The sequence below is a fragment of the Xylocopa sonorina genome, chromosome 10, assembly GCF_050948175.1.
Source record: "Xylocopa sonorina isolate GNS202 chromosome 10, iyXylSono1_principal, whole genome shotgun sequence".
Taxonomy (NCBI): Eukaryota; Metazoa; Arthropoda; class Insecta; order Hymenoptera; family Apidae; genus Xylocopa; species Xylocopa sonorina.
The window spans coordinates 2,029,574-2,048,465 of record NC_135202.1 but is presented as its reverse complement, the minus strand read 5'-3'; the positions used below and the strand labels follow the sequence as shown (position 1 = coordinate 2,048,465).

The 18,892-nt window shown below is 36.0% G+C and overlaps 3 protein-coding genes across 4 annotated transcripts in view; all 3 read right to left on the bottom strand.

Annotated features, from left to right (window-relative positions):
- Positions 1-18,892, bottom strand: part of LOC143427895 (B-cell receptor-associated protein 31-like) — a 71,370-nt gene that overhangs the window by 47,425 nt on the left and 5,053 nt on the right. The gene's annotated exons all lie outside the window — the stretch shown is intronic.
- LOC143427834 (uncharacterized) lies at positions 2,403-4,547 on the bottom strand. Its single transcript, XM_076902302.1, has one exon. The coding sequence runs from the start codon at positions 4,545-4,547 to the stop codon at positions 2,403-2,405; it is 2,145 nt and encodes a 714-aa protein (XP_076758417.1).
- Positions 10,120-18,151, bottom strand: Nd-b16.6 (NADH dehydrogenase (ubiquinone) B16.6 subunit). Its single transcript, XM_076902402.1, has 4 exons — positions 18,117-18,151; positions 17,965-18,082; positions 14,230-14,380; positions 10,120-10,423 (listed from the first exon to the last, which is right to left on the bottom strand). The coding sequence occupies exons 1-4, from the start codon at positions 18,123-18,125 to the stop codon at positions 10,216-10,218; spliced, it is 486 nt and encodes a 161-aa protein (XP_076758517.1). The 5' UTR covers positions 18,126-18,151; the 3' UTR covers positions 10,120-10,215.

Genomic DNA, 18,892 nt, shown 5'->3' with positions numbered 1-18,892 from the left:
TTGTTGTGCATAGTGTTTATCGCACTTTGCACCTTCTTGACCTGCGTGTCCCAGTCCTGTGGATCTTGAACTGCGGCACTTGTCGCCAGAGCGTCAACAATGGTCTTATTATAACGCTCGCACTGTCCGTTTGCTCTTGGTGTAGCCACCGCATTTAATATTGTTTGATCCCGTACGTTTGGCATAACGTTGCGAATCTCCGTGATGTGAAACTTGTTCCACGATCACTTATAATCCTCGTTGGCACACCGAACAGATGCATAAGGTTCATCAGGACCTTCTTCGTATGCCGGGTCTTCTGATCCTTTACCGGTTCCACGATGGTAAATTTCGTAAAAGCGTCTACTATTACGAGCAGGTATTTGTTTCCTTTCCGACTCGTTTCGAAGGGTCCTACGTGGTCGATGTGTAGGGTGTGAAACGGAGTCGGTATCTTTTCTATTATATTTAGCTTGCACTGCTTTTTGCCCGTGGTGTGCTTATAGTATGCACAGCTTAACCCTTTTAGCACCGAACGACGATATATCGTCGTTCGGTGGACTTGCCAGAAATACCAACGACGATATATCGTTGCGCCTCCGTTGGAGCCTTATTATACTCATCATAAGAGATCTCTGTCTCAAAATAACTTTATAAAATGTTAATATGGTTCAAATACGATGCAATGCAAGTGAATAAATGTTTATTTCACTTAACTTTTTGTTATATCTTATACTGATTAGTGCCGAGCGCTTTGTATATGTGAGCGTGGTGAGGTAGAGACGGGACACGGGATATCCCTTGCATATCCGTCGACACGAAATAGTTTCTCTATACTATTCTCTATATACTAATCACAATCTTTACGATGTTTATAATAATTATCGGAGAACTCAAGTGGCATCCGTGCATTGATTCGGCGAACATAAAATCTTTTTCAGTCTTTCTTGATACTTCTAACGTGCAGTCAGTATTCAAAAACCGTCAACGTTTTCATAGAGATACAATTAGAAGCAGGAAATAATGTCAGTTTTGTTGCTACCTTTTAGAAAAAAAAAAAAAGAAAAAAAAAATTTACGATCCATTTGTGTAGTAAGACCTGTCTGACGCTTGCCGTGCATCATAGCGTTATCCTTTCGTTTTGTTATCCGACTTCCGCTATTTTATTGCAAATTATTGCAAAATGCAGTGTCTATACACTATACTATCTGATTTATATAAAACGATGACCAAACGATGATTTTTTATATGTGCAATTATGTTTTGAAAATGTGAAATTACTTTGTACGATTTTTATAATGTCTTATATTTATGTTATTGTTATGATTTTCAACAAATATCGAAACACCATTGATATCAATTTATTCTCCATTCATTTCGCAGTATACTGCTTTTTGAATTTTGTAAATATCACGCCTACTTTCGTTTTTACGAGCATTTTCGCAAACCTCTACAAATTCGTCGATTTGGCCCGGTATTCTTCGCCTAGGCACGCTCCAGGCGCTCGGTGCTAAAAGGGTTAAACATGCTTTCACATATTTATCCACGAAGCGTCGCATATTGGCAAACCAATAATTTCGCTGAATCCGTTCCAGAGTTTTCTCCGAACTCAAATGTCCAGCTTCGTCATGACATAATCTACAGATCTGCAATCTTGCATTCTTCGGAACAACCCATGCTAATTTACCATTAGGTAAACATCTATACAATTTACCTCGTTTTAACACGTATTCCTTGAAATAGTGTTTTACTTCGGGAGATTTCTCGTTATTAGCGAGAATCGTCCGGATGCGCGACAATTGTTCGTCCTGCATTTGGGCGGCGACAATCCGTTTCGGCTAAGGGCATCCACATGTGCCATCTTCGTCCCTGGCCGATACATAATTTTAAAAGTGTACTCTTGAACTTCGAGCCACCATCGACCTAAGCGCGGCAATAAATCTTTCTTCGAAAAGGTTGTCCGTAAGGCATTGCAGTCGCTTACTACGGTGAAGTCGATCCCTAGCAGATAGACTCTAAGATGTCGCAACGCGAAAACAACAGCCATCGTCTCGAGCTCGTAGGAGTGGTAACACCTCTGATCAGCTGTCGTCTGTTTGCTGAAATATGCCATCACTGCCATTTGCCCATCTTCCTGTTGTTGCAGCAGCATTGCTCCAACGCCGATCGAACTGGCATCCGTATGCAACTCGGTGGGTTGAGCTGGATTGCAAATACGCAATACTGGTCACGTGGTCAATTTTTCCTTTACTTGACGGAAGGCTTGCTTTTGTTCTTCCCTCCATTGCCACGGCACGTCCTTGCGGGTTAGGCGCGTCAGAGGCTCCACAAGTGCAGCGAAATTCTTAATAAATTTCCTAAAATAGCTTGCCAGTCCCAAGAATTAGCGCACCTGCTTTACATTTTCGGGTGGTGACATGTCCTTAACGGCGTCGATCTTCCGTTGACCTGGCCTCACCCCTTGTTCGCTTATTTCCCGTCCTAGGTACTCGATCTTTTGTTTGAAAAAGGAACATTTTTCTAGGCGAAGAGTCAGACCATGTGTTCGGAAAGCCTCCAATACTTTCCGTAGCCGGTCGATTCCTTCTTCCACTGTCGTCGACGGTATAATCACGTCGTCCAAGTATGGAAACGCTATCGTCCCTTTCAAAGGTCCAAGGATTCGTAACGAATGCTGTTTTCGCGATGGAATTTTCCGCGACCGGAACTTGATAATAGCCCGACGCTAAATCAAGTCCTGTAAAATATCGATTGCCCCCCAAGCTATCGATCTGGTCATCGATGAGTGGCAAAGGATATTTATCCTTGATGGTCACTGCATTTAATCGACGGTAGTCAACGCACATTCTAATATCTCCTGTCTTCTTTCGTACGAGCGTAATTGGACTCGCGTATGGTGAATCGGACTCTCTAATGATTCCGTTCTGTAATAAGTCCGCAATAATTTGGCGAACGACTTTCTTTTCCGGTTCGGCGAGACGGTAGGGATTATATGCTATCAGTTCGTCCGTGACACATCTTATTTCCAACGATACGGTATTCATCTTTCCGAGGTCCCGCATCGGCGATGAAATACAATCTCGAAACTCTTCGATTAGCGCGACGCATAATCTTCTCTCTTCGTTCCCGACGTTTCCCAAATTTAACGTAGGCGATACTTCGACGGTACAAATATCCATCGCAGCGATTATCTGCGGTCTCTTGCAGTTTTTCAAATCGCTGAACGTTAAACGATTTCCCCGTTTCAACATCAAAACGTGTTCTTGCTGGAGAAAATCTCTTCCGAGTATCGCGTTGTGCATCATGCATTGATCCGGAATAACGAAGGAGTTTACGTTCGCGACTACATTTTGTATTTTTACCGTAATCGGCGCAATTCGGTTAATAATTACCGATTGACCCGTGAATCCCTTTAATACCGTGTCGTCCACCAATTCGGTTTTAATAACTAATTTCTGGATGATACTTGCATGAATTAACATGCATGCGCTTCCCGTATCCACCAGACTTTCTACTTTATGTCCGTTAACACGTATATACATTTGGAAGATATTAGAATTGTGAATATATTGCGTGACATTTACCTCGTTTCTGGAACAATCCTCTCGGCGGTGACCAAACTTGTGACATTCCGCACATTGAATCTTCGGTTTTCGACAGTCCTTCACTATGTGGCCCACCTTGCCACAGTTATAACAACGACTTAACTTCGGTTCGTCCTTGTCAGCGGTCTTTGCTGCTCGGTCCGTTTTTATTTTTTTGCCTTCTTTTCTTCCAGGCATTTTCCACATCGCGCACATGGACGCATAAAGTTCGTTGGAATCTGCGTATTTCGCGGATCTCACCGTCCGGGCTAGTGTCCCGTCGGGGATCCCAAAGATGATCATATCCACGATCTTCTCGTCGCTCAATTGGATGTCTAATCGCCGGATTAAATTCAATTTTTGGAAACAGTAATCGCCAAGCGATTGCCCCGGTTTCGCCTCATATAGGTCTGCTTCTCGCAGCATCCGTGAGAACAGTATCGTTCGTCGAAATTGGGCGACTAAGTATACTTTTATTTCGGCCCACGTCGTCGCGATACGCATCCTTGTGTCGTACCACTGACGAGCGTGTCCCTTTAGCCTGGTTGCGATTAAACGCATTATGCTGGAATCATCCCAGCCGTATTGCTTCGCGAGCTCGTCCACGTGGCGAAGCCAGGTTTCAATCGCCATGTCCTCCTTCGCTGGGTCGTACACGGGGATGAGATTTTCGTCGCCGTGGCGTATTCGTCCGGGCAATGTTGCGCGGATTGCGGTGACATTCGTCGTTATACTCTCCATGCGATGCTCGTCGCTCCGTCGGCTACGCGAGCGCGAATCGCGTCTTCGCGGGCTGCGCGAGCTGCGCGATCTAATTCGTGAAACGTGTCTTCGCGGGCTTCGCGAACGCGATTTGGATCTTGAACGCGACCGTTGGAGAAACTTCTCCAACATTGCCTCCAATTTCCCAAGGCGCGCTTCGACAGAGGTAGTCCTCCTGTCATCTCGGGCTACGCTCTCCCGGCTTAGTGATGCGCGATCCATTGTAATAATTACTACTATTTAACTCACTTAACTTCACAATATGTTGTCACGCACTACACTATGTCCGTCAGAGTCGCAAGGTTTATCCCGCTTCTGATTTGTAAGATGTAGATGAGAATAAAGTAAAAACTCGATTGCTCAACGTTTACTGGGCGTATTTATTCCTGGTTCACCCGAAGGTTCGTACAAGAATGCCTTCTTAGGCCATTCGTACTAGCCTCGAGGACACTCTCAACGTCATGGCCCATTCGTATGTTTAGGCAAGGCCCCGAGGAAGGGCGATGCCGCAAGGAAATACACACGGCCCTCGTTGACCGCCTGTGCACCCCGTTACCCGATATTTCTTACAATCGGTATGGTTTTTCTTCCGTAATACTATAGAGCATCTTAAAACGAGTTCACCGACCTGTAACATGAAGCCATTGAAGGTCATAGAAAGCAAAGAAAGGCGATAATACTTACGGTTTGGTAGTAAATGAGACATACGTATTGTAAACAATAGAGAAATGCGTAATGTTTACTGTTTACTTCACTGTGAATAAATACTGCTCGAAGGGCATTTTAATAGTTTGCAGGATAAGTTAAATATGATAAGATTAGTATCGATAAATCGGTCAGTCTGTTCCGACCGACGCCGAGCAGCAATAAACGTGGAGTTTTCGAACACTGAATTTATGACGCGTTCATGACATCAATGCTAATTTTACATTGGGTCTTTTGCTAGAAGAACTACCTTTACTTGTACGACAATGCACATTATTAATTGATTGCGCGAAGGGAAGTGGATGCAAAATTTGGAAATCATTAAATTGGACGCGGTGGTCCAATTTCATGGCCAGCTCGTTCACCAGACATAATACGTCTAGATTTCTTTCTGTGGGAAACACTGAAAGAGAAACTGTACAAAAAAGTACTAAGTACACAACAACGAATTATTACAGCCTATGTGTCAATAAGTTCTGACAGCGATGGTCATCACGTTGAACACCTACTATGAACGTATGCGTCATTTACTACTAAACCGTAAGTATTATCCCCTTCTTCTATTTTCTATGACCTTCAGTGGCTTCATGTTACAGGTCGTTGAACTCGTTTTAAGATTCTCTATCGATAGATACTACAGAAGAAAGAATATATCGATCCATTTAAAAATATAACGGTGACCTTCAAATGTCCGGCATACCTCCACTTACAAAAAACTATTTTCGCCAACGGATGGACCCACTTTGTACTGTGCAATTTTATATCAGCAAAAATCTCTGTGAAACTTATAGTTTCGAAGATATCTGAAGTATTAATAGTTATTGCCCCACCCTATATATAACGAATCGATTAAACTGTGTAACTATGTCATCTTCCTGTATTTAAAATGCATCTTTGTTTTTCTTTAATTAATGTGTTATATTATTACATGTTCCGTCATAGAATACATAAGATCTTCAAAGGCTGTGATTACGACACGTATGCGACGGGAGGGAATTTTTTAGGATTAGACGATTTTCAGCTCTCCAGTCTTTCAATTTTTAATTTTTGCTTAAATCAGGGAAGGACTTGTAGGATATTTCTTGTACATGCAATTATCGTCCCACCTTCTTCAAGGGAAGGCACACTTCTGGCGTACAAGAAAATATGGATGATATTCCGTATTCTGAAGGGACATATTGATTGGGAATTTGCATCGTTGAGGCACGATTCACGGTTTATTATTCTCTACTGCTTTTACAAATTAGTCTTTTATAGCCTATCTTTTATAGTCTATATAGTAGATGGCGTTTGTGAAAAGCGCTACGCTCTTGTTTTCCTCAACGGAAAACGTTCCTAACTTTTTTCTTTTCTACGCATCTCTACCCAGACAACACAAGATAAGATGGTGGCGACACCATACCGGCACTGTAGCGACACTTCCGAGGAGTGTCAGCAGATCCGTAGTCATCTACGTCCGCATTCGTTAGCTAAAATGCCGGCACGCAGTGGCAGCACGTTCTAGTCACCAGCGTAGCACGCGTGCGAATGACACTGCGCCAGCACCAGCGTGACACGCGTGTCATCGTTCCATTCAAAAATTTTTTCTGCATTGGCGTAGGCGTCACATTTGTTAATGGGGAACCACCTGTTATTCCGTACAAATTAAATACGTCAGAGTTTAGATATCCGCATACGAGTACTGACAGACGTTTTGGTAGTTCTTTGCCATTTATAGTTACATTTATAGTTACTGAGAGAGCCATATATATTTTTTCAATTCGTCAGAAAAATTCATGCCAATAGAGAGTATTAAATACGATGGCAGCATATTCCCAGACAACCAGCGATTGTAGCGCCAATGGCACCGGGTGGAACTCTAAGCACTGTGCTAGCACGGTGCTGCCTCTCAGTTCTCGTAACAGCACAGGGCTAGCACTGGAGCGACACTGCGTGTCACGGCACTATCAAAGCACGGCGATATAGCAGAAGGCCAACACGGCGTGCCAATGACACTATCAGCTCACCATAGTGACACGCGTGCCAGTGGCGTGGGCTAATATATACCAATGAAGAAGCTGTTTGCATAAACATTATAAACGAATATTGAAAATGACTAAATTAAGCAATTTATTTATTTTGATTCTAAAATGACATGAAAGAAAGATAGAAAAACTTCTTTTTATTATTTTCTATAAACTATAACTCAATACAGCGATTTTTTTTAGAAGAGACGTTAATTACTTTATCGTAAAAATACATACTTATTTTATAAATATTTTTTTCAACACATCGTTAAAAATTCATGCAACAGAGGGTTATATTATTTTTAATAATTCCTACAAACGATAAAACCATGTACCACAAGAATACATGTACCAAAGGAAAACAAATAATTACGTTCAATATTTTCACCTGAAAATTGTGATACGCTAGTAAAGTGAACGTAACTTAATTAGTTCAACATTTTATAAGTAAATGTATCATTTATTACATTTCCTTAAACAATATGCTGCCATCGTATTTAATACTCTCTATTGGCATGAATTTTCGAATTTGACGAATTGAAAAAATATATATGGCTCTCTCAGTAACTATAAATGTTGGCAAAGAACTATCAAAACGTCTGTCAGTACTCGTATGCGGATATCTAAACTCTGACGTATTTAATTTGTACGGAATAACAGGTGGTTCTCCATTAACAAATGTGACGCCTACGCCAATGCAGAAAAAATTTTTGAATGGAACGATGACACGCGTGTCACGCTGGTGCTGGCGCAGTGTCATTCGCACGCGTGTTACGCTGGTAACTAGAACGTGCTGCCACTGCGTGCCGGCATTTTAGCTAACCAGTGCGGACGTAGATGACTACGGATCTGCTGACACTCCTCGGAAGTGTCGCTACAGTGCCGGTATGGTGTCGCCACCATCTTATCTTGTGTTGTCTGGGTTGTTTAAGGAAATGTAATAAATGATACATTTACTTATAAAATGTTGAACTAATTAAGTTACGTTTACTTTACTAGCGTATCACAATTTTCAGGTGAAAATATTGAACGTAATTATTTGTTTTCCTTTGGTACATATATTCTTGTGGTAAATGGTTTTATCGTTTGTAAGGATTATTAAATATAAAATATACCTTTGTTAGATGAATTTTTAACGATGAGTTGAAAAAAATATTTATAAAATAAGTGTATGTATTTTTACGATAAAGTAATTAACGAGTTTTCTGAAAAAATCGCTGTATTAAGTTATAGTTTATAGAAAATAATAAAAAGAAGTTTTTCTATCTTTCTTTCGTGTCAGTGTATCTATTTTCGAATCGAAATAAATAAATTGCTTAGTTTAGTCATTTTTAATATTCGTTTATGATTTTTATGGAAACAGCTGCTCCATTAGTAAATATCGGTCTATGCCACTGCCACGCGTGTCACTGGCACTGCCGTGTCGCCCTTGTGCTATTCGCGGTGCTTTGATAGTGCCGTGACACGCGTGTCGTCCCAGTGTCAAGCCTGTGCCATTACAAGAGTTGAGTGGCAGCACTGTCCTAGCACAGTGCTTCGTTCCACCCGGTGTCACTCGTGTGCCAATCGCTGGTTGGCTGGGAAACTGCGGCTCTTTAACCACTTGAATGCAGCTTTGTCATGAATGACGGTTGTTATAATTCAATTTTGTAGATACCTTGCTTACTATTTAATTTATATCACTAAATAAGATCATTATTATGTGTAATGTAAAGTTTTATTCTATTTCATTTATAATTTAATTAAGACAAAATTTAAAATAAAGTTTATATTGGAAATGGGTGAAAATAAATGAAACTTTTTTTCTCTTAGGTTTATGTACTCTGTTACTCGATATTTCTTACACTTTCTAATGTTCTTTTATACTATTAACTTTACTTTTAAGACACGAAAAAAACGTCCACACGCTTTAAGACCTTAGCTAATTGTGAAAATTTGGGGTCCTCCTGATTAAGAAAAAAATGACGATGCAAAGTCCGTACATGTTTTTCTTTCAGGCCCTTCAGTCTAAACTGATTGGAGATCTCTCCAACAGATAAATTTTTTCTCCTGTTTATAATACAGAATTCTATTTCTCAACACAAGATTTATCTTTGTTTCTTCATTGACATGTTGAAATAATCCAACACGTTCAGCATTGCTCATATTCTCAAGGCATTTATCGCATTTACATACACATTGTTATACCAGTTGCTGTACAATGCAATTACTAACTGTGAAGATCTATATTACATATAGATTTGTACTTTCTGAATGCCCGATTCTATTATCAGGTTCAATTACTCCAAAAACACTTTTAAAGAAACTCGTTTTAGCAGAATATTTTACAGTCGGAATACTATATGTAAGGGATATTATTAAATGGTGGTAGTTTGATGGGAATGTAAGTTTATTAAAAACTTGCTCGTTATTACCGTTTCGACACTTACCCTCAAACAATTCTCCCTTTCTTTCTTCCTTATATCTTCTTTGGCAACTTACAATCAATTACAGATTTACGAACGCATTTACAACACTCTTCGTTTAATCTTCTCTTATTACGCATACATTTTCATTTCCTTCAAGTGTATATGGACTGTCACCTGGCCTAAACAGTCTTTCCTAGCATCTCACTTGAGTCAAGCATCCTTTTCTCGCACCCTACGCATATTTCAGCCTTCTTTTGTCCAATGTTTCATGATTATTTGTCGATAATGACTTAGCATTAGTTATAGTTCCATTCAATTGTCTGTAACTGCTATGTTTAATGATTTCAATTATTGTAAAATTCATATAAGAATCGATTTCAAGCAACAAACAAATTTTTGTAGAAACATAGTGTTTACGTTTTACTTCATTTTTAGTAAACAAAATTACAGTGCACAGGCAGTCTGTTTCTGCCAGACATACTTGTAGTGCGAAGAATTTCTAAAATCGACAAATTTAATTAACAATAAATATTAGACTATTATGAATATTAATATCACTTTCTCAATTGAAACATAAACCATATCAAGTTTGTTCAAATCGTATGAACATTAGCTTCTATGTATTTGTGGCTAGGTATAGCACGTACACTAGATAATATATTAAAGTGCAGAATAAAATCAATAGCTTTGTATATTTGTGGTAATAAGTTTCTATTCTTTACATTTAATTTCATCTAACGCACTGTGATACAAATTTCTATGAAAGAAAATCTATGTGTACAGATAATCTATTGCCATGAATGGAGGATCCAAAACATCTGTGAACATGTACATATCCTGGATACGAGGTTTCACGTATTTATCTTTTGGTATTGATTCGTATATTGGCACTCCAAACAATGTTCCAACTTCCCAAAATGGAAAATCTTTCATTACATCGGCTTCCAAATCTCTCAAATGTTTAAGCTGTTTCAATATTCTGAAACACACAATTGTTATTTTAATACAAACGATGGCAGCATCGAAAAATTACGGTTACCCGTAGTACTTAAACATAATTGATCAATGTATAATTGGCGAAAAAATAATTATTTAAATAGTTAAACGAATAAAATGTCGGAACAAATATATCGATAGCTATAATGAGTAAATCAACCAACCGTCAGATCAGTGCTGAATGTTGAAGAGATTTTATTTGTTCTAACTTCAATTTACTGACTATGCGTTGTAAAATAACAGATCTAAGGAAACTACATTACATAACAATAAATAAATATTAACAAAATATTTTATAATCTAATAATGCGTCGACTATTTATTCTCGTTATTAGTTGTATTTCGAATTGGGACTAACTACTGGCGCGCGCGCGCGTTTGTGTGTATGTGTTAAAAGTCGCTTCGAATACTTTCTATCGTGGTGTGTAGAAAACTATAACTTGCAATCGAACTTCCAACTTGGGAAGACGTCAGCTCTTTTATTTGGTTAACAATGAATTCAATTTCGCATTTAACCATTTCGACGTAAAGCCTAGGGTTAACTATATTATCAGTATCAATCAAAGGCACAAAACAGATCACAAACATGTATTTATCAGTGCTAGTTTGATCGTGAAATTTTTGTTTGCACAAGCTGTGGTCAGAACTTCCATCACATCCTCATTTACTGATAAGTGTGGCGGAAGATACAGTAAATCTATTACCCGTTAAAGTGTCCATTAAGCGTTTCACGGTTAGATCTATACGACTGCTTCGAACTCTATATTGGGTGAGCTATATATTCATAGCATAGTAAGAGGTATAAATAAAATGACCTAATGCCATCGTCGAGTGTTTCCTCATTAGGTTTTAATTGCACGTGGTAGACTTCAACATACAATGCTAAAGCTTCCTCTGGCATAAAAAGGCGCTTTTTCTGCTCTTCTTTATGGGCAAGGAAAGCTTCCTTTACTTCTGTCGCTCTCATTGGAGACGATTTTAGTTCATTCCCAAAATTTGCGGCATTTCTTTTGCCGACCGAACGAAACGCATCTTCAGCCGCAAACGTCACTTTTTGTTCTTTTGCTTTTAAAGGAACACTCGTTAATCTCTTTCTAACATGCTCGATAATCTGTTTCGAACGTATCCCTTTCGGACGCATCCGGCAAAAATTTAAAAAATTCTCTCGAGATAAAGTCTACATGGTCTCTGAAAATAACAAAGAAATTGAGCATGCGCATTCACGTGTGCAAAAAACCTGTAACGATGCTCACTGTAAATTTGTATAAAGGGATACTCGTAAACATTTTCTCTAGCAAAATCTACAAATACCAAATTTTTGATAACTGCTTTCTTTTGTGCCCTATTCTCGATAGTAATTTAATAGGGAAAGTGCCTGTCAAACAATAAAATTAAAGAATATATTTCTGACCACAGCTCTAATTCATTACACAAACAGAACAACTCGCTAAACACTCTTGATAGCTGCACCTATCTTTCTCCAATCACTCCAGTTAAATGACCCGAAATAGCGAAGTGGGCGAGATCTACCCTTCACCTTTCCCCTCATTCTCTTTTTATTTTTTGAAAATCGGCTATTTCGGGGACCTACAGTTGTAGTGTTAGGACCTACAGTTGTATTCTGCAATGTAAATATGATAATGATTTTTCAATCACACTTTGTGCTTTGACTTTTGGACTGAAAATGATTTGTTATATTGTTTTTCTGTGGAGTAAGTTTACTTTACTCCAAATTTCATTGAAGAAAGACATAGTCGTTCTACATTTTTTCTGATATTAGTTTTGCTTTCGTAGCTGCGATAGTATATACCTGGACAGTTAAAAAAAATTTGATTATTTTCTATTTTGATAATAACATTTAAAGCTCATTATTTTAAATAGGAGTGGAAAAATTATAAATATTGGTTATTCAGTATCGTTGAACGCGTTACGCAATGCATATTTAAAAAAAATACACGATATATAATAGGAATAGGAAGAGAGAGCAACGATTGACATCACGCTCGACGGTCGTAGCCTCTGTCAACAGACGATTTCCGAAAAGACGAAGGTAAGGGACCCGAATAAAAGAAGTCCAGGGAGGTTCAAAAGGGCGAGTATTCCCGAGCGAACATCGGATGTAGAAAGACCTTTTTCAAAAGACGAGTAATCACTGTAGCGGAATGAAATTGGAGAGTTTCTGCGATTATTAAAATCTTTTGTCAGAAATACAGTGTTGTTGTTATTTCATTTACTATAATATTTATGTTTATGTTTTTTGATTTTTTTATTTATCATGTTGTACATTGTTTACAGAACTCGCATGGGTCGCTTAAAATTTTCAAATGAGTAACTTAGTGACCCGTGAGTGTAGGTTGCCGAACGAAACACTAGGGTATAGTAAAAAGAGAAACAAAGAGAGACAAACTGAGAATGTGTTTGGTGAAAAAAAGCAGGACAAGAGGGGAACGCGATATAGCAGTGGTTCAAGAATGCTGGCAGGAAAGAAAAAAGAAATTGTAGAGGAAGTTGGACAAGTTGAGAAAGATAAAGGTGATAGAAGGATTACCATAGGAGGTGTAAGTTGGGACTCGGGTAGTCTAGACAGGAAAAATTAGAATTGTCAAAGTCTGAAACTTTGAATATAACTTCAGATACAGAGAGATTATTTAGAATGTTAGATTGGTCATGAAATGTGAAGAAAAATGGAAAAGGGAGCAAAAGGAAATGCGAAATTATTTGGGAAACGAGTTGAAATGGTTAGACGTTGCACCTAGTATGGGAATGTAAAAAAATGGTCAGTTGGAACGGAGATGTGGAAGAAAAGAGATGAAGAAGGAGGGAGAAGGGAAGATAATGTGCAGTATTCAGCAGATCTTAGCAGTATTACTGCATTCAGGAAAATGAAACTCGACATCGGGAAAACTAAAACAATTATGTAATCCTTCGTTTTGTATGAATAAATTATAATAGGTCTTTTTTTTACATCCGATTACACCGAGAAAAACGCAAATCATTCTGAATCTGAAATAATTCTTCATTCTCAATCCAAGATACAAAATCCGATCGAAAAATTAATATAAAAAAATCATCATATTTATATAGTTAAAGGTTTTAGGATGTAAACCCGATCTAGCCTGATTTTGCTTTCAGATATCGGAAATAGCGAGCACCTGGTTGTTATCAATTTTTGAGATTACAAAAATTATTTAATTAAATATATAAATAAAGTTGTGAGACATTCGTCTTAGAAAAAGTGCGTGAATATCAATTTGAATGGCTGCAAGAGTATAATTTGCTGTATCTCTGCTTCAATCAAATTTTGATACATGCGTTATCGCCGTACGTGCAGCGTTTGTCACACGGACAAGCAGCGCTGCAGAAGATTGCATTTGTACATTGCTATCGAAGCATCATTGACCACTCCATGATATGTGACCCATTAATTTCCAGGCAAATTTAAAGCGTCTTGCTCTGGGTGCCAAGACTTTATTTTATAGGAAACATGAAATTTCACAAAATCTAATAATATTAAGTTACAGATATAACAGGCCTTCTTATCTAATAATTTCTAACTCAAACGGCTATAAGCTTATACCGTGACCAATTGCAATCAATCTAAATTTGTAGAGCAAATTACGAGATATCTCATAGTCGACAATTTTGGTACATACACTTACTACGAGATATCTCGTAGATGGCAGTGAACGGGGTAACTGATCATTTCAGAGCAGTATTAATAAACAGTACTACGTAGGTGAGATTTTCTATTTGAAGAAAATTATCATACGAAATATAACATATTCTTACGCTCTGTCCTGTTCTGCGCACAACATGGGTAGTATTGCTAACTCTGTACTCCTATGCTCGAGCATATCTTTCCTACGTATTACCCAATTTTTGTAATACAGAGGGAATCCAATAACATTAGCGGCAATAAGTATGGCAGCTCCGTAACGACCTGAAATTAATTTCTCAATTACAATTCAATTCTTAACACAAACATTTTATAATCGTATACAAAATGCGTTGAACAACGTGTTCGGTAACTGGTGGTACAACCGAAAGGGAAGCTTTATTAAAGATCGAAAAAAATCGTAGAGACAGATGTGGTAAACGCAATGTTTACTGCGCGATCTCGTGTACGACTGCGATCTTACTGCGAAGATTATGTACGCGTTTTTTTTTTTTTAAATGAAATTCATAAGTATTAGTATTATAACTAACGAAATAATCTTCAACTGAAAACTTAATCATGATACTTGTATACTCTGATGTACTCTGATGTAATACACCACCTACTACTTTTATTCATACTCAACATTTCTGCATAGGCATAATTCAAATATCATTTGTCTCAAATTCTTAAATAGTCATATATCTCTATTTTATTCATTTTCATGTCACGTTTTATTAATTTCCATTAGTTTTAATAAAGCTTTATCTTTTTTCTACGCAACATTGATCCAGGGGCATAAATTTTATTGTTCCATTCAATTTTTACCTTTACAATTTTTTTATATCTTCAACGAAATATAAAGCAAAGCGGAAAGAAATGTCGTTTTTATTTTACAATTTTTCGAACGAATATTCAAAATATTTCCACAAGTTTCGCAAATTTTTCCTGTGAATGAAAATAAAAACAACTAAAGTGTAATCAGTTAAAGTATGAACAGAGCTTCAAAATAAGACCAATATTTACGTACTTACTCAACCGCAGCCAAAAGCAAGCTAACTTCGAACTGAAAAAAAAGTCACGCGACATTTCTTTTTGCTTTACCTTATAAGATCTACAATCCGTTCCAATTGAAATATAGTTCACAAAAAATTGATGGACATTTCCAATGATAACATTATTAATATTCTATTTAAATTTAAACGGCTATTCTGGTCTGGCTGCTAACAAATTTTTCTTCATTCTATACTCACCTATTTCATTCTTTATTTCTGTATCTATTTATTAGAGTTTCGCGAGGTATATCAAATATTGTTGCATAACATTTGGCAAATACATAAATTCTGAACTATAAATAGTTCCTTCATCTTATGACAGTCTGGTATCTTCAATTTATATTTCACAAAATGACTACTCTCGCTTGTATGTTACTATCTTATTTATTTACTTTTTCATAATTCTAGTTCGTATCTTTCTTGTCCGTTAAATCCGTTAACAAAGTTATGAAGATGAAATTCGTAAAACAAAAAATTCGGTTAGTTGCTCCGATAAAAGCGTCATGTGCAATAAATAAAAAATAAGCAAATTTCGATTTTATAAGAGATTTTATTTCGATATTATAAAAGATGTTCTTTCCTCATTACTATTGTTTGAATTATGGCAAGCTTGCCAAATTTTTTTGTTAGCTATGTCACATTGTTTTTAGTAAAGAACTAAAGGGGAAATGGACAAAATATTGTTGCACTCACAGAGGCACTACATGTCTTACTCACAAATTATAATTACTTATTAAAGACGGACACCGAAGCAAAACTAATATTAAGGAACTAATATCAACTTATTATAAAATAGTTGGAAACTTGAAACTTCGATCACAAAACAATGAAAATATTGGTTCCAACCAATTGAAATTTTCAATTTGATATTTCACCTCGAAAGTATATAAGTATGAAAGAAATGCTTAAACTCTTATTGCAAAATGTATTACATAACAAAAAAAAACACATTATGCTAGTGCTTACTTTATGATTTTTTTGTTTTTTTCATTGCAACATATAGAACTTGATGTTATATATGCATAAAAATGAATTTGAAAAACAGAACATAAAATAATAATTTTATATAAACAAAATTCAATCTAGTAGTAGGAACAATTTTTTGCAAATATCTCAACACTTGTCATCAAACAGCGGTTGGTGTACATAAGAGAAGTTGTCTAAAATGTTCATTTCTACGATATATTCAAAACAATACATATAACTAAAAGCTTAACAGAGATACACGGGGAAGAATTTTTCTATAAATAGGATAATTTGCTGTAAAAAGCAGATAAAATACAAGTTGCAAAGCTGCCGGTAACCAAATTGACTTATCCAGCTTTCAAGAATATACTTTTATAAGCAGAATTCGTAATAGTGGTAGCAATCATTTTTTTGTTTTTTGCAAATAAACAGCTAACAAAGAGCTGGAAGTTGATGAAGGCTGAAATAACGTCAAAACGCAAAAAATGGACCAAGACAGAAGAGGCTAATTCTATCATACATGAGGTTAATGATAGCAACATTGGAATTGATTATGATTACAACAATGCAGGAGTCTTATTTTGCGAGAGCTACTATAATAATGATAATAATAGGAAAAGTTATTCACAAAAATTCATATAACAGCATTAAGAAATGAAAGATACTTCCTTATTTATGTATTCTGCGAAATAAATATTAAGTTTTATTAACAAAAATGATGTTTCTCAGTTTTCTTTGTACAAATTTTCCAGACGTTCTGTATCAGACACCTTCTTTCAAATTGATGATTGTCATTTCCTTTAGCTTCTTTAATATATTTCTTTAATGTATTTCATGTCAATTATGTAAGTCTATCACTACATACTTAACATACAAACCAAAGATTTACTATACTGTCTTGAATTTATCAACAGAAATTTTGAGAAAGAGGTTGTAGATCATAAAATAAATCTAATAGTATTCCACAAAACCCCTAATAATACTATATAGGTACTAATGTACATATATAAAGGCATAGCGATAAAATAGTAAATATAATTATGTTTTATAATGTTATAAAATATAGATAATTTATTTATATTTAACAAAATTTGTAATTTATGTTGACAATTAATCTGGACCTTGTAGCTTTTTAGTGCACATTATATGCAATATTAATTATATTTATTTATCATTATACCAATATTGCTAAAAAGTATTACTTATATGTGGATTATACATATACTTAATATCATATTTAAAAATTATTAAGAAAAATGTGATACAATACTTCTCGCACCAACTAAAAAAGAAATGATCAATATGAATAAATTCTATGTATAGGCTTGATCTAACTTTAATCTTGAAAGTTTTCGTAAAAAATACAAAAATGTAGAAGCATAAGTGATCCTCTATAGTCAATAAAAGTCAATAAAAAAAGGAATATATCTACATACCTTTAGCTTATCATCATTCTTTGTATTTAATGTAATTGCATGCGATCATTACATAAGTCCTGTTCTTACTTCCTAAATACGTATATGAGATGTAAGCTTAACAAATGTTTAACTTCTAACACATCTTCGATACACTATACAATTTGTTTCTGACCATTAATTTCGATAATACGTCTACACTAATTTTCACAAATTCCTCACAAATGTAATTAAATTACCCAGAAGTCGTTCGTTTGTGTGCCGTTTTCAAACTTTTCGTATAAGATACAATAATTACAAATAGTTAACAAGCTACTTGTGAAAATCGTGAACTGTTCCTTGGTGTATACGGAAGTTAAAGAACGTTCCATTAAGCTGCTATAACGTATTAGATAATGAACTAATTAAACGTAAGTTACAGGTTAATTTATACCTTTTATCACATTACGTAATTTAATTCGATCAATTTGATAAGGAGCATACCCTCCTTTAGGAGGTAAATCCTGAGGTCCTGTTTTCGGCTTAGACATTATCAGGAACCCCTTTTCACTCTACACAATCACACACACAACAACGGCCATAAACGAACACCATAAACGACCCTATAGATAAAAGAGCAAGACTAGTGCCATTGGAAGCTGGTAAGTTGGTAATTTGGGAGATCCGAGAAGCAAGAGGGACATCTTTTTCACACGACATTTACAAATTAAAGTAAATAGATATGACAGCTAGAATAAAAAATGAAATATAAATTAAATCGTATCCAAGAAACGAAAACTTAATTTACAAATTCCTGATTAATTATTGCTAGAACATAAAATTGTTATTTGAAAATATATACAAATGTTAATGTAATTAAATGTCATATTAAAAAAGACATAAATTGCTTTACTTTCTATTTTACGAATAGAATTAAAAAATGCAAATTTTAATGTTAGGAAAAGCCACAGATTTAGAAATCATACGTAAGTATGTAAAGAACAGATTGACTTTTACTCTTAATCTGATTGGTTAACATACGTAAAACCATAAGATTAGCTTTAAACAGAGCTTCATTTCGGAGAACGAATCAAAAGTTGTTATTTTTTTTACGTCTTTTAATAACATTCGATGCACAGAATTCAAAAGTACAAATTTTCTTAGTTGTGCGTACAGAAAATTGAGTGGTTTTTAGAAAATTTTACCGGTTACTTTGACGCCTTATTGGCATTTAGCCGTAGTCAATTAAAAATTCACTACTTGTTAAGGTAGCATGTAATGTACACCGTAATATTTGTGTTTAATAATTGTATGTATATAATAGAACACTTTTAATTTATGCAACTGTGAATAAGGATTAATATAGAATTATTTTTGTCTGT